Consider the following 23262-nt stretch of genomic DNA (forward strand, 5'->3'; position numbering starts at 1 on the left):
GAAAGAAAGAAAGACCATCAGGATCTGAAAGGGAGAGACCAGCTATCTTTATCTGCAGTTGACCTGATCATACACATATCATAGAGAATCTACCACTGAACCTAATTACATTAATAAATCTCCCAAACATAATGCTGAGCCAAAGAAGCAGACATGAAGAACCTGGGTCTCGTATGATTTCATTTATACGTAAAGTTCAAAAGAGTCAAGATTCAATAGTAGTGTTTTTGTTTAAGAAACAAAACAGGTGAACACAGAGGAAGGGAAGGAAAAATAAGACAAAAACAGAAAGGGAGGCAAACCATAAGAGACTCTTAAATATGGAAAGCAAACTGAGGGTTGCTGGATGGGAGGGGGGTGGGGGAATGAGCTGAATGGGTGATGGGCATTAAGGAGGGCACTTGTGATGAGCACTGGGTGTTGTATGTAAGTGATGAATCACTAAATTCTACTACTGAAACATAACTTGGAAGACGTTTCTTGGTAGAAGAAAGAAAGAGGAAAGAAAGAAGGAAAGAAAGAGAAAGAAAGAAAGAAAGAAAGAAAGAAAGAAAGAAAGAAAGAAAAAGAAAGGAGGAAAGAAAGAAAGAAAGAAAGAAAGAAAGAAAGAAAGAAAGAAAGAAAGAAAGAAAGAAAGAGAAAGAAAGAAAGAAAGTTTCAGAATGCCTGCTTAGGTGGTTGACAAAGCTATATTAGCATAAAAGTCAGCACAGTGCTCTCATTTAAGGGGAAGAAAAAGGGGCTCAGGCACTGGGGGGCTTCTGGGGTGCAGGCAAAGTCCCAGAGGGTAGGTATATTAGGTGCTTAAAATGGGTCACTACACTCTAGACGCATGCTTTATGAATTTTTCTCATGAATATTATATTCCACCATAAAACACTTTTTAATGTTCTTTAATTGTGTGTGTGTGTGTGTGTGTGTGTGTGTGTGTGTGTTTTAACTCCCAACCCAGAGGAAAAAAGTGCTTAAAGAGGAGTAGAGGGAAAATGCTTTTTGGGGGACTGGGAAAAGGAAAAGACTGCCTCCAGCTCTGAGTTTAGCTTCAGTGGGCAGATGTTTATTGGGCAATAAAGCCCTTTCAGTTCCAGAATCTGGACACTTTAGCTTGGCCTGAGCCCAAGGCCAAGGCCAATGTGAAGCAGGGAGGGAACATACTTGGCTAAGTAAGGGGCCTTGCTCTCTGGAAGAATGTGGCCAGACCCTTCCCCAGTATGGACACCCTGTCCCTCGCCTCCCCTTGGTACAAACACACACACACACGCACACACATACGGGACTCAGGACCAGGACTGCTACTCCAACTGCTAGCAGCTTCTGAGCTGTACCTCAAACAGATAATAGGAGATGCGATCAGAGCTGTCTGCCTCGGGCCCCTCCAGCATGGGATGGCTGGGGCCACCTCAGCTCCCTGGGAGGGGATGGAAGGGGAAAGTAAAAAGAGGTCAGACCTCATTCCCTTGCTCTGCTGCTGTTCCCTCCCCTCAGGCATGACTCCAGGGACTGAGTGCCCCCATGCCTGCCTTGCCCAGCATGCTGTCTCACCTCCTCCCCTTCACCGATCCCTCCAGTTAAGGACAGTCAGATGGGATGCCCCTGCCCAGTGCAGGAGAGTGACTGTGATCTCCCAGCGTGAGCCCAGACTGAGTTATGAAAGCTCTCCCCTGGCAGCTGTAATTAGTCTCCACCTCACACCCCGCTCTCGCTCTCCGAATCACAGGTTAGAGGCAGCCAGGCTAAGTGCACCAGGGAGAGGGGGCCTCCGCTGACTGTGGCTCTCCTGCCCCCATCGCGCTCGTCCTGTGGCCAGCACTTCCCCGGAACAAACCCAAGCGCCTCCCTCAGCCATTAATAACCTCCTCTGCATTAATGAATTGTGAACACAAGGCTGGCCATTAAGACAGAACAGGAAAATTCTTTGTGTTGCAAAGGCTTTTTCTCTGGACACCCATTACTGTTATGCAAACCCTCCCTGCATGGGGTAGGGTCCTGCTGCCTTTTTATTTGAGAGTTTCCATGGAACCCTCAATAAGGAAACACACTAACTGCATGCCTGGCCAGGACGGGCCCTCTCTGACCGTCCCAAAATACAAAACTTATCACTGCCTGTGAAGCCCCAGAGAAGGAATGGGTGCCCTGCCCAGGAAATCCTACCAGGGACAGGAAGGAACCCCCACGATTGCCAAATTTGGAACAAGGAAGGTTACAAGGAAAAGATAAGTGACAGCTGCAATAAACTTCAGAGAAATGGAAGACATTTGGAAGAAGCAGACGTTTCACAGGCTCCTTTAAAGGTGAGTGGGACCCAGGGACTTGGAAATGAGAACGGAGAGATGTGGTGATAATGATAGCATTTACTGAGCATCTCTCATGTGCCACACACTGTTCCAAGAGCCTCAGGTGTTCTAGCTCACGTGCTCCTCATTCAGTCCTATGACTTCAGTCTTATTATGATCAAGATCCCCATCTTAGAGCTGACAAGAGGCAGAGACTCCCAGGACCGTGCTCAAGACTTACATGGCTAGGGAACAGAAGGATGAGGACTCACACAAGGCAGGCCACCCCAGAGCGCTTGCTTGAGGCCACTGTGCTAGTCGGCTGCTTGATAATTAAAGGATAATTAAAGGAGGAAACCCCCACAAGTGCCTGGTTTTCAATTACGTAGCTCTGTCCCCGGTGGGCAGTTTCCCAGCCTGAGGTAGCCAGCTGCCTCACTCCCTGATGGGCACAGCCCAGTGCCTGTCCAGGGCCTGCCCAGCAGAGCCTAGAGGCTAGCCTGCCACGCCTCCACGCATGGACACTCTGCTTGACCAGCCATCCTGGAGGGGCCGTGACCTCCTGTCCTTCAAGGATGCCACCCCCACCTCCCACCCTTCCCTGGCTCCCTATTGCCCCAGCAGGCCTGCTGACCTATCCATGCATGCACCACCTCAACCACCCCCCACGCCAAGCCTGCTAAATGAGTATCCCCGGCACTCCGCCCCAGAGCTGTGTCTCAGCTACCCTGACCAAGCCCTGGGACCTGGCCGGCAGCAGAGCACAGTCCCCCAAACACAGGATGATGGGGCTGCGGCAGAGGGCAAAGCTCTGGAAAGTCTCTGCACTCACTCCCTGGCCTGACGCAAAACCGCCGAGTCGAGTTTCGCTGCCACGGCAGTTCCGAGATGCCATGGTGCAATTCTCAGTCTGATCTTGGTTTCCCCAGCTCTCTAGCTGTTTCCAAACCCTAGACCCCTTCTTTCAACAGGTTTCTCCAAGGAATCAAAATGAGTCTCTCTACTTTGCTAAGAAAACCATATTCCAGAGCTTTCTGCTACTGACTTCTCAGTCTGTGCGCCGCTGAGTCTCAGCAAAGTGGCTGGCCGAGAGACTTGCTCCCCTTCATGTTTTCTGGGCCACTTCCCCCCATAATCCATTGGTATGTTCTGGGCCACAGTCACAGAGCTTCTAGGGCCCAGCCTGTCCACCCCACTCACGTTGGAAACAGGGTTTGGCATCACCACACAGCTCTGTATTCTGGGAGGCCAGTGTTTTTGGGGGGGGGGGGGAGAGTGCCTGGAGCTCATTCCCTCTACATCCAACATCCCTGCTGGCCCTTCCCCTTCCCCAGCACAGCCTGCTCAAGGAGCATGATAGCCAGTATTCCAAGAATGCTCCTGTTTTCAGAGCACATTCAAAGTCCAAAGATTTCCAGACAAGTGAATAGCCATAAAACTGCGTTAAAGGACCTACAGCCTTCAGGGACTGCAGCTTAAAGGAACTCAGCAAACTCAACAACCCCCAAGCTATCCCACAAATGCCCCTGGAGGTTCTCTTAATATTTCCCAGAGAAAGATGTCGCATCTGTCACAACAACGTCTGAACCAAAAGACCAGGACCCCCAACTCAGAGTCCTTCGACTTGTAACTATACATAATGCTCTCCAGGCAGTTAGCTCTGGGAACAGTAGCTGAGGGGCTCCAAATGCCCCCTGGGAGGACTGATCCTGCCCTGGAACACAGAGAGCCAGGCATTTCCTTCACACTCTGGCCAGCTGTTGGCTTCAGCACAGGACAGTTTTTGCTTAGATCCTCAGCCCCTGGTCTGGAGCTACAGGTCCAGAGTGTCAGAGGAGTGGCACCTAGGTGCTGTCTAGGGTGGGGCCAGACCTCAGTGGCCCACCCAGGATACTTGCTGTCTTCAACCCAGGGCCATACGATCCCACTAGGACCACAGAGTCTAGGAAAGGAGACATGAGCACTAGTTTGAGTCTGTAGCTGACACTGAGTTTGATTTATTGCTTCTGGGTTATTTGCAAGTCGCCACAGGCCTGGAGAAGTGAGTTGGGATCTCCAGGCTGGAGGGACTGTGGCGCTTAGCTTACAATGGTCCTGGTCTCTGATAGTCCTGGGTAAGTCTAGACTCCTCCCCAGAGCTCATACCCAGTGGACTCACAGCTGTCCTTACTTGCTGGGGAAAAGGGGAGTAGGGGTCCAAGGCCCCTACCAACAGGTGCCCATCCGAGAGAAAATGAATACACAGTGTCTGGATGAAAGGGCACATTAGGATCCTGTGGAGGGCAACCTAGACCCCAAAGGGGAGACCTAGCCGAATAAGCCATGTGTGAGCATGTGACTTTCCCTCCCTGAGCTTCAGTTTCTCATTTGTGACGAGAGGGATGGTCTTAGAAGCCCAGAGAGGTGCCTTCTAACACCAGTAGGCATGAAGCTTCTCCGAGTTAGGTGAGCAGTCCCCCGGTTGGCCAGCACCCCTGGGAAGCAGGGCTCGGGCCACTAGTTCTGCCAGCATCGGTTGACCAGCCACCTCTGGGGGTGCACTGAGGGAAGGGAGGCCAGGTCATAGCCCAGAAGTCCTGGCACCAAGCCAGGCCCTAGAAAATCAGGGGTATTCCTCTCTTGGGCCTATGCACTTCATTTCTGTAGCCTGGGGAAGCCTGGGAAAAGAAGGTGCAGGAGACTGAAATCTTCCCTGTCCCCAGACCACTTAACAAATGTTCCACAAAACAACCAGGTGTTGGACCCCAGGGTATCTAGAAACTGACTCGTAGGCACACACTTGTTTCCCAGGTCCTGAGGCAGAGGCCGGACGTCCCAAGCCAGACCTCCAGGAAAAGCAAAGCCCACCAGGACTAGAGCCCGGGAGTTCTGACCAGCTGACTCCGAGACTTCCAGCTCAGAAAACCTTGCTTCCAGAAGTGCCACCACATGGGGTCGGGGGCTTCTAGAAGGTAAAGATGCCCCAGCCAACACCAGCTGTTATCTCACACCAAAATATCAAGCCAGACCAACTGCTCAGACCAACTGTGTGCTGCTTTGGCCTAAAGACTTGGAGATCACATTTAAAAGATGGGACTATCTAGGGCCCCCTTGGTGGTGGTTAAGCGTCTGACTTCAGCTCAGGTCGTGATCTCACGGTTCGTGAGTTCAAGTGCCACGTAGGGCTCTGTCCTGACAGCCCAGAGCTTGGAGCCTGCTTTGAATTCTGTGTCTCCCTCTGCCCCGCCCCCACTTGCTCGCACGTGTGCGCTCTCTCCCTCTCTCTCAAAAACAAATACACACACAAAAAATTTTTTTAATAAAAAAAGATGGGAATATCTTAACTAAAAATCCATACTTCTAACTTCTCCAGAAAGTTCAGTAGTTCTGGCAGGGCTGTGTCCTCGTACCCACTCGGCCACCATCAGCTGGCCTGAGTAACAGCTGACCCTCGAGCGGGAAAAGTGCTCCTGCAGTCCACCCCCAGCCCCACCTGTGCCCAGCCCAAATCTGAGAGTGCCCCTTAACGTGCTCCTCAAATAACTGTTTCTGACAGTAGAGAAGTGTGTCTTTTCCCGTGCCTTTCTCAAAAGCGTGTAAATGACATATAGACCAAGAGGGTTATATCACTCAAGAAAAGTGAGCGAGAGCTCATTCGTATGTGGGGAAGTGAAGACAATGCCTACACACATTCACTTCACTCACCGCCTGCCTGGCTCTGGAAACATCTGAGCACATCACCTGCCCCAACATATGACTGCAGTCAGGAAGGACTTCTCACGGGCACACACAGGCTGCCCAAGCGAGAGCCAGTACAACATACAAAGATACAGTCGGTTTGGCGAGCACACTGTGACTGATGTCACCTCTGCAAGCTCTTACACTCCCCAAGTTCCACCCCGTGTGTCCCCTTAGCAAGGGCAGCATCAAAGGAAAGTCTGTTTCTAATGAGGCAGGCACAGGACAGGCCCCAGGGGTCAGAGCCCAGCCAGAAAAGTTTAGGGAAGGGCCAGAGGGGAGTACATATCAGTGAGGGAAGAAGAGGAGGGGGTGACAGATTTACCTTTACCAGCCTCTCTCACCAGCCCCTGCCTCTGTCCTGGGTCTTCACTCAGAAGATACAAGCCTCTGTCTCCCTCTCACCACCACCCTGGGCCTCCCAGCTGCAGACAATGTCATGCCCTCCCTGCCCAGCAACCTGGCCCTCTCTCCCCTCCTCGAGCCACTGCAGACCTCTCCGTGGGTCCCAGCTTGGCTAGCCAGAGAGCCCAGCCACGGGCTGCCATAGCAGAGACATGGGAATCACCTCCAACCCACGAGGCTGGAGTCGGGCAAGCAAAGAACATTTAGAAAAGAGATGGTTACTCTCAGGAGCTGAGCTGGCCCCCACTGAAGCAGAGAGGATTTGGGAGACAGACACAGGATTGCCCCTCTGCCCAGACCAGTCCCTGACATGATACCGAAGTCCCACTGATCATCTTCCAGAAGCCCCTTCCAATTGGGACTCCGCCTCCATAGTGCCTTATCATCCTACTGTGTCCTGTAAATATGTTCCAAGGTCACTCTGCGAGGGGCTCTACACGGCCCCTGGAGCATCTGGGCCCTGGAGCTGAAAGAAGCATTAGAAAGGGCACAGGGCCCAGAGCTGGACGGACAGAGGTGAGCCTCATCCACTCATGCCAGCTGTCTAAGGGAGGGGATTTGCCAGCTACCGGGACCACTCAGAAGTGGCTCTAGGCCTTGGGGCCCCACCTCCTACAGTAGAAAACCCAAATCCAAGAGCATGGCCTCCAGAGCCTTCAAGATTTGGTCCCTGTAGGACACCTCCACCTTATGTGTGGGGTCTCTCCCATGGGCACCCAACATACCAACCATTCTCCAGACAAGCCTCGTTCTCCTCCCCTCCCCTGGCACTCTGCGTGTGCTGTTCTCTAAGCCTAAAATGCCCTTCTTTCTCTTCTAGAGACTCTCCAGGGAAGCTCCTTCATGCCCTCATTCAGCTTCCAGAAACCACATCTGCAATGCAGATTGCCACGTGTGTGCGAGCCCCGCAAGGGCAGGAGACCCCAGATCCTAATGCAGAACAAACAGGGGACACCCTAGGAAGGTCCTCTCCCACTGCCCATCACCAGGAATAAGCTTACAGCCTACACCTGCACTTGAGGCTCCCAGAACCCCTATGACAGACAAACCCCAAGAGTAGCAGTAACCCGCGCTGCCTCAGACCCACGGTAGAACCCAGCCCCGCTCCTGGCCAGCACAACCGCCTGGCCTCATCACAGAAGCAGTAAGTCTGAGGCCAGGAATTTACACACAGTGGATGGGCACATGCATCCGGTGGGGCTGCCCCAGAAGTCGCCAAAAGTTCCTCTCTCTGGGCCTGACAAAACATCGCTGATGGCTTGCATCCTTCAGACAACAACAGCTATTAAGAAGAGAGCAAATCCTGGAAAATCCTAAATCCTAACAGTTCAGACCTCTGCCATCAGGAGTCCCCAGGGAGGCAGGTGGGCGAGCCGCCCATAGGGAGAGGGTCCTCATAAGCTGGGGACAAAGGCCCACCCAGGCCTCACCCATGAGCTGCAGGTTAACCCCCAAAACTGCTCAATGAGAAGGAGCAGCCTGTGAACATGGAGGGGTCTCTTCGGAAACAACCACCGCTCAGACATTCCCCATCAGGTGCAGGGTTACCTAAGACATTCACTCGCAATCTCGGGCCATGCAGAAATCAAACAGGACAGCACATTAGGAAACAGACGCTCTGCAGGGTGCTGGCTGTGACTGACAGGAGAAAAGGAGCTGCACCAGCCCTAGGTACAACGATGGGTGGAACTGAGTAAACGGGATGACCTCACAGTCTCCACACCCCCTTGGAGACAGTGGCAAGCCAGCAAAGCCCCAGCCCTGCCCTGCCAGCCAACGGAGATGAAGCTTACCTTTCAGAGAGGCAACGTGTGACAGAGCCTGGGCATACGTGGCCGTATTCAGGAGGGTCCCCGGCAAGCAAGAAGGGAAGAAGGGTCCTGTGGGACCCACAGTTCTCCCCAGGCTGCTAGAGAAAGAAACGCACACTGAGTTCCCGACCCTGTGTCCCCGCCAAGCCTCCAGGCCCCGGGGCCCCACCAACCTCACCTCTGTTGGGCTTCCAGGACCTCTTTCTTGCTCCGGGCCTGGTCCCCGGGGGGCGGGGAGTTGATGTTTCGCACAGGTGGGGGTGTCACCTCTGCCATGGGCTCCTTGGCTCCTGGCTCTTGGTCGGAAGCTCCTCTCTCTGTTTTCCTCCATTTGGCCCTTCGGTTCTGGAACCAAACCTGAGTCCCCAGTGGAAATGCATACGCAATGGAGGCAGAAAGTAAGACAGGAGGAGAGAACCAGACCGAAACTCACATGCCTGGTTCCCGTACCCAGTGCTCACTGCTCACCTTGCAGCAGGTGTGGGGGACACAGCCTCCTCTCTCCAAAAGATCTCCCAAAGCAGTGCCCTCTGAACTGCAGTTTCAGACCCAGAGAGGGGTCAGAAGATCAGTGTAGGAGGCACGACAGCATTTTTTTAATGACGGTTAAACCACAGAAAGAAGCCAAATGCATGGCCCACGAAAGGGTGCAAGTGTTGTCTTGTGGAAATGCTCAATGTATTCAAGGGCATTTATTTGATGTGAAATGTACTTCCTATGGTTGGGGAGGAGGGAGGTGAGGGAATCATCATCCAAGCAGTTTGTAAAACACTGCCCTGGGGTTTCCTCATCAAAAATACTCATTCACTCTTCCGGCGGCTTTTCCTAAGCACCTGAGTGTGTCTGTCCTCAAACCTGGGATTTAACCCTGAAATCATCTCTGACACATCACGACAAGCTCATGACCAGCAGCCCAGCACACCCATGAGAAACAGTGACTCTGGAGTCAGCCTTAGTTTAGTGTGAATCTGGTTTAGAATCCACCCTGACCCTATAAGGCAGGTAGATCTATCCCTGCTGTTGAGATGAGAAAATTAAGCACAGACAGGTTAATCGACTGGCCCAAGGTCATTTAGGTGGTAAGTGGCAGACACACAGCTTGAAGACCAGTGGTTTGTCTAGGGACCATGACCCAAACTCCTTGGGGGTAATAACAGTGGCCACCCCCAAGCACTGTTAGCACAGAGAGGCACGAAAAACACTGAGCACTGTGCCTGACACACAGCCATCAATCAGTCACTCAGTAAACATCAGGTAGCATTATCCCTGCCACCCTCAGGTTAGCAGGAGGCTTATGATTCACCTGCCTTAAGTGCCTTCTTAGAGACTGGTGTGGAAATCTTCAAGCTTTGCCAATCAGGACGGCATCTGCAGAAGGCCAGACTCATGGTAGCCAGGCAGACGGGGCCCAAGGTGTTCCCAGAGGTCAGTGAAATTCTGCTGCTCTTTACCCAGCAAAACCTCTTCCCTCCTCTCCTGGGGAACCATGCCTGGCTTTAAAAAAAGCTTTGGCTAGACCTCCCTCCTCCTCCCCTGGGGGGGAAATCCTCTCCTCCTCCGCCTCACGCCTCACGCTGGCCCAGAAGAGAGCCTGGGTCCCGGGGCTAAGCCCTCTGCCAGCCCACCCCACTTCTGAATTTTCATTCTCCTCTAACTGGGTTTCTTTCGTTTTTAATCGAGTTGGCTTTTAATTGCACATATCAGCAACCATTGAATAATGATTTTATCTATATTCTAAATTTAGGGCAGTTAAATGCAAAGCAAAATGCAGACACTTTCTTGTGTCTTAATTGAATGAAGGTCACAGCTATAACAACATTTAATTGAGCTATTTTTCATTATCATATTTTAATGACTTTGCACTGACAGTTCGCCTGCTTCTGAGGAAAGAGCATGATGGAGTCGTTTATTTCCCTATTTAGTTATTGTTTGACAACATCAGCTTCGATTAAGACCCTGCTTTATAGAACATTAATCATATTTGAATGAGCAAGGGGTATAAATGTAAACACATCTCCCTTCCCGCCACCGAGGCCCACGTCCCCACACGGAGGCTCACGAAACAAATACTTCACAGCCATTGTCTGTTTGCATAATAGCCAACAACAGCCGGCACAACAAATCCCCGCTTTAATTGTTACCACCCCTATCTCACCCTTGCACCTTTCAGGGAGAAGTTATGATCTTCCACTTCTGAATGCTCAATAATTGTGTCATTTATCTCAATTTGCAGTTCAGTCTTTAGGCAGCTATTGGCAAGCTGGCATTAAATAAAGAAGGGATAGACAACATCCTGGCCAAAGGAGATTTTCATTTCCAAATAATAATCAGTTTAATTTGCCCGCATATGACCAATGATTCATGTTCAGATTTAATAATCAGGATCACATAATCTGATTATAGGGGAAATAATTTGTTTACAACCCCCAATTTACTGCTCAGAATTCCATTATCTCTCTTCAGCCATTGGTTTTTAAGAGATACTAACATGACCCAGGGGAACCAAAAGCAAACTATTATATTTCCTACAATTAGATCTTTGCATAGTCTTAACCCCAAGCCCCTACATAAAAAAGAACAGAAACAGCATGGAGGAAACCCCATAAATAAAATGAATATATAATTGTGCCCAAAGAATAGCTCTCCCGGAGAGGCGGCGCTGCGAATCTGTTCCTCCCGCGCTCGGGCACATCTGCTGGGCTCGACGGGTTTGTGCACTTAAACATAATCACCGTGTGGCTTCCAGAAAGAAATCCTGCTTAGAGACGGCCACCGTGAGCCGTGCTCAGCTCTGAGGCAGCCCTTTCGCTGCTGCCGTTTAAAGATTTTTAAATTGCACACGTTCTTCGGATACACTTCGCTGAAAGAGTCCACGTCCAGGGGAAAAGTTGGACATGATGCAATTTCTGGAAAGCAGATCCTACCCTGTTCCCATCTGAAAACACAGTTCTCTGCAATTGACTGGCCTTACCCCAGAGCGGTCAGAGCTGCTTTGAGAATAGCATCTCAGCTCTTTTTTTTTTTTTTTTTTTTTTTTCCAAAGCAAGGAAATGGATGTGCATTGATGTAATTTAGTACCTTAGAGACGCGGACAAATTAGTGTAGAACATTATCACTAGTTAATTATGAATGACCGATTAATCAACCTAATCTAATATTCCACATTATGTTGATGTTATTAAAGTGCATCATGAAAATGACAGATAGTCTTCATTTGCTTTCTTTGGCCAAATGTGCACTCTGCAGTCATGATGTCAAAAAAAAAAAAAAAAGTTTGCCAGTTTTAATATTAGAGAGTTAAATAATTAAAAAGAAGGTTTACCTGCACTCTGGCTTCTGTGAGGTTTATTTTCATGGCCAGCTCTTCTCTGGTGAAGACATCAGGGTAGTGTGTTTGGGCAAAAACTGCCTCAAGAGCTTCCAGCTGGTAACAGGCAAAAATATTTACCGGTGAGAGGCTGCGGCTAGGTGAGAGGAAGCAGATGCATAGTTCAAATTTGCTAAGAGCGGTGAGGAAGTGGTTTCAAGGATGAAATAGGGGAGGAGGAGGGAGAAGAGAGCTCTTCGAGAAGACGCCACAGAATTAAAATTTTAACCACGGATGACTGAGGAGCTAAGACTTACAACATCGGTGCTCCCCCAAGAAATAAGAATAAGAGGAGAAACACAAATATTCATTTGCTTTTCCATTTACATATCTTCATAGGAATCAAAGTCTAAGAGTGGCCTTACGAATCAGAGCAACCCACACAGCTTTCCCCATAAGACAGAGGAGAATAGAAACAACTAACAGAGGTCCTCACTGTGCCAGTCCCACAGAAACAAGCTAGAGGTATTTGGGTTACTTTCCTGACAGCTCCCAGTTTGCCCCAGGGGTGGCCCAGACCTAAGGGAAAGAGCCCAGGTCCAGGAAACACACTATGAGGGTCCCGGTTCTAGCCCTTCCGTTTATGGACAGCAATACCTTCTACAAATCAGACAACTTTGGGGGCCCCGGTCTTCCCATCTCTCTACTTGGAATAAGAATGTCCTACCTGCATTTCTCAAAGGGTGATTTCAAGGTTCAAATGATATTGCTGATGCGGAAATGTTCCCCAAACTACCAACCTCAGGCACATGTGACCGATCATTATTACCGATTCACTTACTGCCTGGCGTCGTGAAGTCCAAATCACCTGCCCTCTCCCCAGACAGATTTCTTGACACATAGAGTGTTCAAGAACGATCCAGTTACCATAGTTGGCTTTATTTTCAAACACAAAGGAGAGCTGCTCAAACTCTGGGTTTTTTGGAGGCAGGAAGTAGCCGACTCTCAGAAAGGGAACGCCATCATTACCTGCTGAAGAGTAAATGTCGTCCGGTTCCGGCGCTGTTTTCTGCGCAGAAACCCATCATCGAAATCTCCTGGAGAGTGGTTGCCAAAGGGTGCAGTGCCTACTGGGAGCAAACTGAATCAGCCTGAGCAGAGGACCTCCCTGTTCTCACACCAACCCCGGACACACCTGCTCTATTCGGAGGCACCTCCAGGCATAGTCCCGTCTGTCCCAGAGCGTCTTTCTCTGCTGCTCTCATGAAGGCCCCTTCTTTTCTACTCTCTCCTGCTCTCTCCCTCTCCCAATAACCTTTGACTTCAGGCCCAACTATGCCTATTTCATAGGGCGGATGGCAACCTTACTCCCCCCGGGATGGCCAAATCGCCTTCTTGTCAAATTCCGGACTCTGTGCCAGGAAAAATCACTGGCTTGAGGCAGAGCCTTCACCTGCCCTCTGGTTTCCAGCTGCACCTCTGTCCACTGTGTTTTTATCTCATCCCCTACCTACCTCTGACTCTTTCATAGAAGCCTCAAAGGCTCCCTATTGCTTACCTGTTAGTTAACTTTCCCTTGTTTCTATAAACAACAAAGCTTAACATCTGGGGGCGGGGGAGGAAAGAAAACACCAAGAGCTTTCACTGCACGTTTCTCCTAGAACTTCAGGACACGAGGAGGTAAGAAGTTTATAAATGAATATTAATTACCGTTGGTCACAGCTCATCAGCACCATAGTGGATCTGTTATATTGATGTCAATTAACAAGAGGTCTGCACCAATAGCTACTGTCCTGAATTCCAAGCAGGCTTAGACACGGCCACTCTCTCCCCTCTCCCCAGGCTCATAAAGGACCCACTGCTCTCCACTTCCCTGAAAAGAAAGGCGTCCTGTCCACCGTCCTCCCCAGCAACCTCCCAAACCAGAACAGAGTTTGGCCCCAAACATGCATTCACATCATTTTCCAAATATGCACCATGTGCTCAACAGTCTACAATGGCCTCTTAGAAAAACAAATGAGCAAGTTCCCATTAGCCAGTGCATGCTGTACCTGCCATGGGCTCTGGTCTCAGAATCACTGCGTGTTTGGCATTAGCAGCCGGCAAGCCACACAGGCAACCTCCCTCAGAAAGACCTGAGTCCCAAAGAAGCAAGGTTCTCCGGGCTCTTTAAAATTCTATCTACTAACAGGGGTCCCTCCTACTTATTATCCTGCTCTACAGTGCCACACACATCCTTTGCCATAATACCCCATGCTTCCCTGAAGCCTTCTGTTCCATCTTCTTGTCCAAACTGCACTCTTCCTAAAAACCCTAGTTACAAATATTTCTCTCCTCTCCCCTCATTGGAAACTTCAAAAGGACAGCCTCAAAGCAGTCTTATTTCCAGTATTTTGTGGGAAACCAAACTGTCTCCTTTTGAAACAAAGCACTTGATTGGCGAGGACAGAATGCAGACTCTGAGATGCTCCAATCGTTATCTGCCTCAGCCTTCTAACTTACACCTGCAGGTCCTAAATTGTTTCACAATGCGTACACATAATATCTGTAGGTGAAACATCATATGTCAAATTGGATCCTAAAAAAGACTGATGGTCCATCAAATGAATAAAAACAAACAGAAAAGAGGAAAACCTTTGAAGAAACTTTTTACTTAAAAATAAGTAGACGTGTTGATAACACTATGAAAATGTTAAACCTTGCCGATAATTAAACAAAACAGAACAATGAACTGCTATTTTCACCATTCTGGCAAACATAAGATGCATAATGTTACCCAGTACAGTTAACGGTATAATAAAATGTGTGTGTTCATTAACTATTTGTAGGAGCATTAATTGGTGCAGCCTTATTAGAGGGGTAATTTGACAATATTCATCAAAAATTTAAGGGCACATACACATATTTAATCTGTGAATAAGTGTTCCAAAATAGAAAAAGAAGAACATTCCTGGCGACATGGCAATAAGGGGGAAAAAAAAACTACTGGAAACAGCCAAAGTTCCCATCAGTACAACATATAATGGAATATTACACAGCTGTTTAAAAGAAATCAGTAGATCTGTATATATTGACATGGAATAATCCCCAAAATATAGGTTACAAAGTAAAAAAAAAAAAAAAAAAGAAAAAAAAAAAGCAAAGCCCCAAATGATACGGCAATATGATCTCAACACAAATAAAGCATAACATATGGGGGGGTGTTTTTCATGAAGGAATCATAAGAAACCAACAATAGAGAGTATCTTTAGAAAAGAGGTGGAAGGAGGATTTCACTTTTGAATGCAGTTTTCTCTTCTATTTGAATTTCCTTAGCAGGTATATGCAGTACTTTTTAATTCAATATCAGTAGAATCCCAGAAGTGAGATCATGAGTCATGCCTTGCTTTCTCCTTTATGCCTCTCTAGATTAACAAGAAATGAAAATTAAAAAGCTGAGAGCCTGAGCGAGATGTCATATTCCAAAGGTCGGTTCTCGGCCTTTCTATCTGCCGCAGATCACCTCCTCCCCAGCAACATTAGACTAACATACAACACCACTTTCTGCAAAACTGGCTCAGAAAGACATCTTCAAAGGGACAAAAAAGGTTCTTAAAGACACGCCTCCTTTTCTCCTGGTCGTAGAATCAGCACTGAGGTGGGATGTGCCTCGGGTGAGGTGGGAAGGAAGGGTGAGCAGCATACAGCTCAGTGGACGGAAGCCATGATAAGGCCGGGCCACGACCCTCCTTAAGTGACTTCTGCAACCCACCCTGCGGACAGGGCTTCCCTTAATTATCCAAGCAGCCCACCACCTGCTAAATACCCAAATCTTTGCCTTCCCCTTTTTAACCAGAAGAGTAGGCTGCGATATGTCAGTCTGTTCAAATCCCCCCTCCGGACCTGGGGTACAATGTCAGGGAGTGCACCTTTTAACCTCTTCATAAAGCAGATCGGCGTGGGTCCTTGGAGATTAAAGGGCATGAAACGTAGGCAAGTGTCTGGTCTCTCCTTCTTAGGAATGCTGACCCGAGCTAGCAGAGCTTAAACACTGATCCTTAGCCTCCGTTAGAAAATTCTACTGAATTCTTAAAAGCTTCCACGGTTAAGACAAAACAAACTTTCTGAAATCCCCGTGCATGTTGGCCAACTGAGGCTCAGCTACTGCTCTAGGTAACTGGAGAAAAGGCGGACTAGTGTCCTCGGATGTCTCCGGGTCCCTCAGTGCCTCACCACCTCTGCCCTCCCCCATGCCTCCCTCAACGTCCTGGCCTCCAACATTCTCCCACCCTACAAATAAATCATAGGAGTAGGTTGTCAAAGCCTGGCCTGGTATTGTTCCCAGTTAGAAAAGTTCTAATAGTGCATGGCTGAGACTCTTGTTCTGAGGAAGATGCTGTTAAAAGGCCAGAATGTGTGGCTTTGCATTTGTCTGACGCCGGCTCTTGGGGGTCCCCCAGGCCCTGTGTGGGGGCACCAGAGAGCCAAGCTGTCCCCTTCTCACAAACCTACTTCCACCTAACAATCCAGTGCAGAGACCACACAAGGGATCCTGAGGCAAAATTTCTTCTAAGGCCTGGAGACCCTCAAAGTCTCAAACCCTGGCCACGGGGCTCCCCCTGGGAGTGGGGAGTGGTTGGCATCTGGGATCAGGAAATCCAGTGAGTCACAGGGAGGAGCCAAGCCAGGGCACTTGAGGGGTGCGGGGGTGCACAGGGCCACCTAGATCCAGAGAGCCACGGTGGACCAGGACAGACGTTACAGCTTCCCGGAGCAGCACTGCCCTGTGCTCCAAGTGGGAGCAAACTACTATGGGTCGGGCTCAGGATCCATGTCAGACGATGCGGGCCAACTCCCTAGTCTACCTTGGCTTTTCTGGATGTTTGCAAAACACCGTGAAAGATTGATGCGGCCCCCAGGGCGGGGGAGACCCGATTAGAGGCGTGACACCAGCATCTGTGCTGGGAGGACCGGCGGGTCCCTGCTGTGCCAATAGCCTGGGGGGCTGACTGGCCCAGGCGGGGAGGGAGGTGGGAGGCAGGTGGTGACAGGGCGGAAGGCTGGAGTGGGATGTAGGGAGGAGGCCAGGGGCTCCCGTATCCAACGCCCAGCGGCTGCGACCCTAGCGGAGCGGGAACCCAACCACCCACCTGCCACACCGACACTCTGGCCCTTTCTGGCCAGCACCAGCCGTTCGGAGCGGCCGCAGGCGCGGCGCTTACTCACCCTCTAGCTGTGGCGGACAGTGGAAATAAAACATCCCCGACGGCCGGATCAGCTGGACGGTGGGGCCCGGGAGAGTAACCGCTGGACAGACAAGGGGCGCGTAGCTCCGGCCTGGCTGCAAGGCAAGCATCGATAGAATCTAAGTCTCACTCTGCCCGCGCCCCGGACTGGCCCTAGTGCGCACTGGGCGTCCTCCTCCTGGAAACCACCCTTCCCCCCCTTAACGCCCTAAGTCCACTGTGGGGACTGGAGGGGACGTGGCAGCCCCACCTCAAGCCCGATCCCCTTGGGACAGCCCCTCCGTTTGGGTCCACCTCCCGGACAGCCATGCCCCCACCTCGCCCCCAACACCAAACCCGGGAAATCTGGCTCCCGGCTCTCAGGGGTCCCCCCCGCCCCCGCTCAAGCTTTGCACCCAGGCCACCGCAGCCGGGTCCAGCGAACGCGCCAGGGCATCGGAGCGAGCTGCAGCCCTGGCCAGGAAGGCAGCCGAGCCCCAAGGCCGGACGCGCGGGGCCGGGTGAGTGGGTCGGGAGCCGCGCGTACCTCAGCGGGCTGCGGGCGAGGAAGGCCGGAGCGTGACTGCCTCCCGTCCGCACGCTGGGCTCGGCTGGAAGCGGGCGGGGCTCGGCGCGGCTGGCGCCCGCAGGACCAGAAAAGTGACTCGGGAAGTGGCCAGATGTCTTGCTGTCTGTCTACAGCGCGCGCCGCGGCTCAGCACTCGCCTTTATAATCTCACGCATAATTGGCCTTAATCTGATTATTTCCAGCGCTGTCTACAGCGAGTAACTTGGATAGGTCTATTGGGCCTTACAAATGGCCCACGTGGTGTTAAAAAAAAATCCATCATTTCTCAGCAAACATCAGAAATGTTTTCCTTCTTTTAAAAGAGGATAGAAACAACTAGCACTACCACCACCCCCAAAAAGGCATTATTTTCTGAACACTCCACCCACACCCACCCCGAGTCCCCTCTGACTCAAACCTTCTTTCTCCGTGAAAAGCTTGGATATGGGCTCGCCCTTGTCAGGCCTGGCGACTCCCGGGCTGCGAATTGACAAAGCGCTGCTAATTGTAGCCGCCGGATGGGTTTTTGGGGGGACTCTGCACACGGCTTCCCTTTCCAAGCGCCCGTACAAAAGGAAAGTTTGATTTTGTTCTCAGCAAGGGGTCCCTGAATTTATGTTCGCTTCTCCATGCAAATGATATGCGGTGGGACCCCTTCGCAATTACTTTTAAAATGCATTCGAGGCAGACACTCAGCGGAGAGAGACCGCCCTTCCCTCTGCCTGGGTGAAAATTAAACTCTAAAGTACCGGGCTGAAATTTTCAAGTCAGGGGCGCGGGATTGGATCAAATCACATAAACTGCAAAAAAAAGCAAGTCTAATGGCGCATAATTGGTTCTGTAATAGCATTACACCAGGATAATAGCCCGTTACGGCCCCCTGCACTATTAAGTGCTTCCCTGGCGGAAAGCCTTTATGATATTAAAGGGGGAATATAATGATATTTTGGTTATTAAATGCGTGTAATTAATTTATGCACCGCTGAAAATAAAGTTGGTATTATGACCCACTCAAGATGCATCAGAAGAGGCAAGTCAGACAACTGTTGATAAGTTTGGTGTCTGTGTTCCGTCTAGACTGCTGATTTTATTTTGGGACGATGGCTTCTTGGACAGACTGCATAAATTGAATATTTTATAAACATTCTAATGCTGCGTTCGGGAGCCCTGGCGAGGCGGTGGGTCGGGTCCCTGCACCGCCTGGGTTCCAGCCTTGATCTTAAAGACACAGCGCGTTGGAAACAAAAGGCCTGGCGACCCCACACATGGACACCCGCCGTGGGCAAGGCGCGCCAAGCTGAAAGGCAGCGAGTGCTGGGGCCCTGGGACTCCGGTGGACAACCCTTCGGAAAACCACTGGGAGGAAGACGCGGCAACGCTCCAGCGGAGGCAGTTTAGGGCCCAGGGCACTTCAGCGGCCCCTCCTGGGCTCGGCCCGCCCTGGCTCGAGGAGTCGGCCGCGCCACTAGGAAGAAACCGCTGGAAACTCTGGCTCAGTTCAGAACGGAGAGAGCCCCGGCGACAGCTCCGCCAGGGCCACTGACTCCGAGTCAGGCGGCCGGCTTCAGGGAACACGCCCAGAGGACCGGGAGGCGGGTGCGGTAGCCAGAGGGGCTGGCCGGGCAGCAGAGAGCGCCGTTGCCACTTCATCCAGAGAGGACTGGAGCCCCCAGAGCGGACCCTCCGTCAACCCAGGCCAAGAAGCTTGGCGCGCTATCTCTGTCACTTCCTGTGTCGCCCAGAGGACCCGGGCTCTCTGGAGACCTTTCAAAGAGCCTGAGGCTACCCTTGCGTGCCCGGGTTTGCCAAAAGCCCCCTCGGGCTCCCATCTGCCCTAGGCGGCAGCTCCCCGTCTGCGCGCCCTGTGAGCTCCAAGAGCCTGGTGCCCATGAAGCGAATTGAGGAAGGTATCCGGGAGGGCTTGGTCGAGATGCTCCAGGCGCACCTGAGTATCTGTGCGGGAACCCACGGCACCAGGCGCCCGGCGCCGCATTGGCCCCCAAAGCCAACAAAGTCCAAGCCCCAGTCTCAGCTTTCCATCCCTCACATCCGCCGAAGCAGATTCCTATCAAGGCCCAGAGAGGTCCCGGGGAAGTAGACAGGCTCATCCTGGCTGGGTCTGAGGGCAGCGCACTCCCCAGACCTCCTAGCCAGTCAGAACCCTGGACAGCGGCCCCAGACCTTCTGGGGCTGCGGGAGGGAAAAGAGACCAGTCCCGCGGGCCCCTCTGGGGCTCTGTGCTGCGCGGCAGTGGGACCCGCCCTGCAGGATCCCAGGCTTTGAGGGACCAATCCTCTCCCGGTTCAAACCTGCGGAAGTTACTTGCGACGCGCGCTCAGCGCTCAGAGAAGGGACCGAACTCTCGACTCCGCACCCCGCGCGCTGCTCCTGTCTCTCGGCTCCAGCCTGAAGCCGCCCGCGGCGCGTCGCTGCCTGACCATGGCCTTCGCAGCGTCCCCGACTCGAGCCTGGCCGTCTCCCCGGGGTGGACAAGTAGCCGGACTCCCGGAAAACACCCACCTCGCGCGGGGCTCGTAGCCAGCTCAGGACCCTCCGCCTCCCCTCGCCTCGCCTCTCCCAACGTTCCTCTCCCGGAGCCGCGAGGACGGCTCTTTTCTGTTGACAAAACAGCGAATAAACACACAGCCAAGCAACGTAGAAACGAAAGCCTACAACAAACTTTGATGACGCGAGTCCCCTTTTTCTTCCGATTGTCTCTGACACTCGGCCTTCGGAGGTGACCAATATACATTCGCAACCGTCCCCCTCCCCCACCAAAAAGGGCGTTGGAAACGAAAAGGTTATTTTTCCTTAATTCTTGTGCGGTAAAATGTATTTTTCAATTAACCAAATTCACCGATCTGTCCCGCTTGGACACTCTGATAATTTACAGCCTAAAAGTGTACTTTCTTTATCTAAAGACCAAGGTGACTGCTTTTAATTTTCTCTAACCTCTTTACACTTGATGTTCACCAGACTCATAATGTTAATTGGCTTCATATACGGATCATCAGTTTAATGAAGAAATAAATCCTGTGTTGCTTTATGTTTTAACAGTGATTGCTTTAATGAGGAATGTGACGTGTTCCAAAATCAAAGCTGCAGGAGACATTAGAGGGGGCTTCTATTAGGACAGAAATGCTTATTTAAAGTTAAAACCACGGGTCATATTTCAACAGATTCTTACACGGCAGGCCCTCCCCACCCCCACCTGGGTTGCTTCCAGCCTGTGGAAGGAGACAATTCTGTGGTTGGTCCTCAATACTCCTTCTTCTCCGTATTTAATTCACAGCAGCCTCAGTCTCCATTCCCTCTAAGAATCATTTTCTGGTTACCAAACAGTCCGTGCTTCTTTACCTCCTGTCCAGCAGAGCGGAGAGAAGCCAGAATAGGGTGGGTTGTTCAACTTTCAAGGTTGTTCACTTTTTAAAAAATAAAGTGGGAAGAAAGTATCCCACACACCTTAAGATTTGTGTGCAGATGTGGCTCCCGCCCCTGGCAGTGAGGGCATCTCTACCACCGAAAATTCAAGCCTCCACTCCTAAAGACAGACAGACTGCTCCTGTTTAGGCTGAGTAAGCTGCTGCTGACCCACTGGCCCCTGAAAATGTCTGTAGGGGATGGGCGAGGCTCCCGCCTGGGTGATGGGAGCTTTACATCTCTACATCAATTAATAGCAGAGTAAATCTGCTTTCTCTAATGGGTGTTTGATTTTTCTAATTTTAAGCTTGTTCTGTGAAGGGAAAACTGTCATCTCAAAAACACTGAGAGCAGCAATAAAATGCTGGAAATTAGAGCATCTATATCTGAAAGCCCTACTTGTCTTTCGGTTGAATTATGAGTTATTTTAAATTGATTCCTAAAAAGAATCCCAAATCCTTAGAAAATGTAGGGATTTGAGACTCCAGGTTGATGTCGCAAACATCACACACGGTATTCATTTCTTAGGGTTTACTCTGTCTGTCTGTCTTTAGGAGTGGAAAAATGTTTCAAGATACCACGGTCAACATCCTTTGAGCCCAAATACATGAACATACGTTGGATTTGACATCTTAGTTGTGCTTGGAAGAGATTTTCCCAACTTTCCTTTTAAAACTTGGTTTAGCAGAAACAATTTCAGTAAACATGGCTTAAAACAATAACAATATTTCAGGGGTGCCTGAGTGGCTCAGTCGGTTAAGCATCTGACTTTGGCTCAGGTCATGATCTCACAGTTCGTGAGTTCGAGCCCCCCATTGGGCTTTGTGCTGACAGCTCAGAGCCTGGAGCCTGCTTCAGATTCAGAGTCTCACTCTCTCTCTGCCCCTCCCCTGCTCATGCTCTGTCTCTCTCTCAAAAATGAATAAACATTAAAAAAATATTTTTAACCATAACAATATTTCAGTTTTCAAGGAGGAAAAAAACCACACTGAATTCCTAATTATGTGTTTGGAAAGGGTCTGGGTGATTTGTAATGTTGTTTTGTTATTGAATTTTTTTAAAGCCTCCCTACTGTAATCCCCGGTGGTCATACAGTTCTCCCAAGGCAGAAGGTAAAGCATATGCATACTCAGTATGGACACCACATATTTCTACTTGTCAGCTAATCTATTGTCATTTTGTAGTTTTGGAGACTGCCGAGAAAACTCAAGTTAGCTAAACGTATTAGATAGAATATGTGGAAAAAAAATAGCAGCTAATTGAAATTCCAGATGAGCAGGGAACGATGAACAGAAAAAATATATATACAACAAGGGATAGATACACATTTTATTATCTTGGAGATTTCCTATCATTCATTAGTTTTACTGTCTTGTGAAAGTAATAGCTACTTAAATACAAGCCAACTTCCAATAACTTCAGCTGTGATGGCCACAGGACAAAGTATATTCCCACGTGGTTCCCAGGGAGTCTTACAGCTCAGCTCAAAGTTGCCTAATCCTCCCAAGACAAGAACGCATTGCACGTGACCAGGCCCACCACCTACAGAGTCTATGTCTACTAGCTTCATAACCGAGGTGCACTTGAGCCAGCCACTCATTCTTTCAGAAACCCCGTGACTTCCTCTGAGAAAGGAGGATAAAAAGTGCTGATGAGAAGATTAAAAACAGTGCTACAGGATGTTTAGGACCGTGAAACTATCCTGGACGATACTACAGGTGGGTACGTGCCATTATACTTTTGTCAAAACCCACAGAATGGACAACACCAGGAATGAACCCTAATACAAACTGTGGGCTCTGGGGGATTACGATGTGTCAACCTACAACTCTGGTGGGTTGTGGATAATGGGGAGGCTGTGCATGTGTAGGGGCACTGTTGCTGTTCCTTCTGCTCAGTTGTGCTGTGCATTGAAAATTCCTCTAAAAAAAAGGGGAATGGGGGAAATGTGCTGAAAAAAATGCCCAGCACTTAGCAACCACTTAACCCCAGCCATGACTGTTCTATCATTATTGTTATTATTGCCTTGCCACTACTACAACCCACATGCCTAGGGGGCACATGCCTGGAGAGGTGCTACCCTGTGCTGCTTTGAGTACTTAATAGATGGCACACTCCTTTTCTGGGTTCCAGGATTAGGCAACTTTGAGCTGAGCTGTAAGACTCCCTGGGAACCACGTGGGAATATACTTTGTCCTGTGGCCATCACAGCTGGTTATTGGAAGTTGGCTTGTATTTAACTTGAGCGAAAGCAGGACCACCCTGGGAGAGCTTTTCCAAGGTTCTTCATCCTACCTATCTGCCAGTCTGCCATTGTCAGGTTTTTGAGCTTCACCCAGCACACCCCAGAAAACCTAAACCAGAGGCCTTTAAGCTGGATCAGGGGTATTTTATTTGGCCAACAGAACATTTTTAGAAATTCAAATGGACTGCCTTTAAATTTTTTTTTTCAACGTTTTTTATTTATTTTTGGGACAGAGAGAGACAGAGCATGAACAGGGGAGGGGCAGAGAGAGAGGGAGACACAGAATCTGAAACAGGCTCCAGGCTCTGAGCC

The 23262-nt window shown here is 50.2% G+C and overlaps 1 protein-coding gene across 2 annotated transcripts in view; it reads right to left on the reverse strand.

Annotated features, from left to right (window-relative positions):
* DRGX (dorsal root ganglia homeobox) overlaps nt 1-17666 on the reverse strand; it is a 33501-nt gene extending 15835 nt beyond the window's left edge. Inside the window, exons 1-6 of one of the 2 annotated variants that reach the window (XM_043596835.1) lie at nt 17265-17666; nt 16719-16833; nt 12543-12640; nt 11529-11630; nt 8385-8563; nt 8189-8301 (exon numbers count right to left, since the gene is read on the reverse strand). In XM_043596835.1, coding sequence (XP_043452770.1) covers nt 8189-8301; nt 8385-8563; nt 11529-11630; nt 12543-12640; nt 16719-16752 — 526 coding nt within the window. In that variant the 5' untranslated portion in view covers nt 16753-16833; nt 17265-17666. Of the gene's footprint in view, nt 1-8188; nt 8305-8384; nt 8564-11528; nt 11631-12542; nt 12641-16718; nt 16834-17264 lie in introns of both variants that reach the window. The other variant, XM_043596834.1, reaches the window with a different exon arrangement.
* Between the last annotated feature and the right edge of the window lie 5596 nt (nt 17667-23262).

This window comes from Prionailurus bengalensis, chromosome D2, assembly GCF_016509475.1.
Source record: "Prionailurus bengalensis isolate Pbe53 chromosome D2, Fcat_Pben_1.1_paternal_pri, whole genome shotgun sequence".
Lineage (NCBI taxonomy): Eukaryota > Metazoa > Chordata > Mammalia > Carnivora > Felidae > Prionailurus > Prionailurus bengalensis.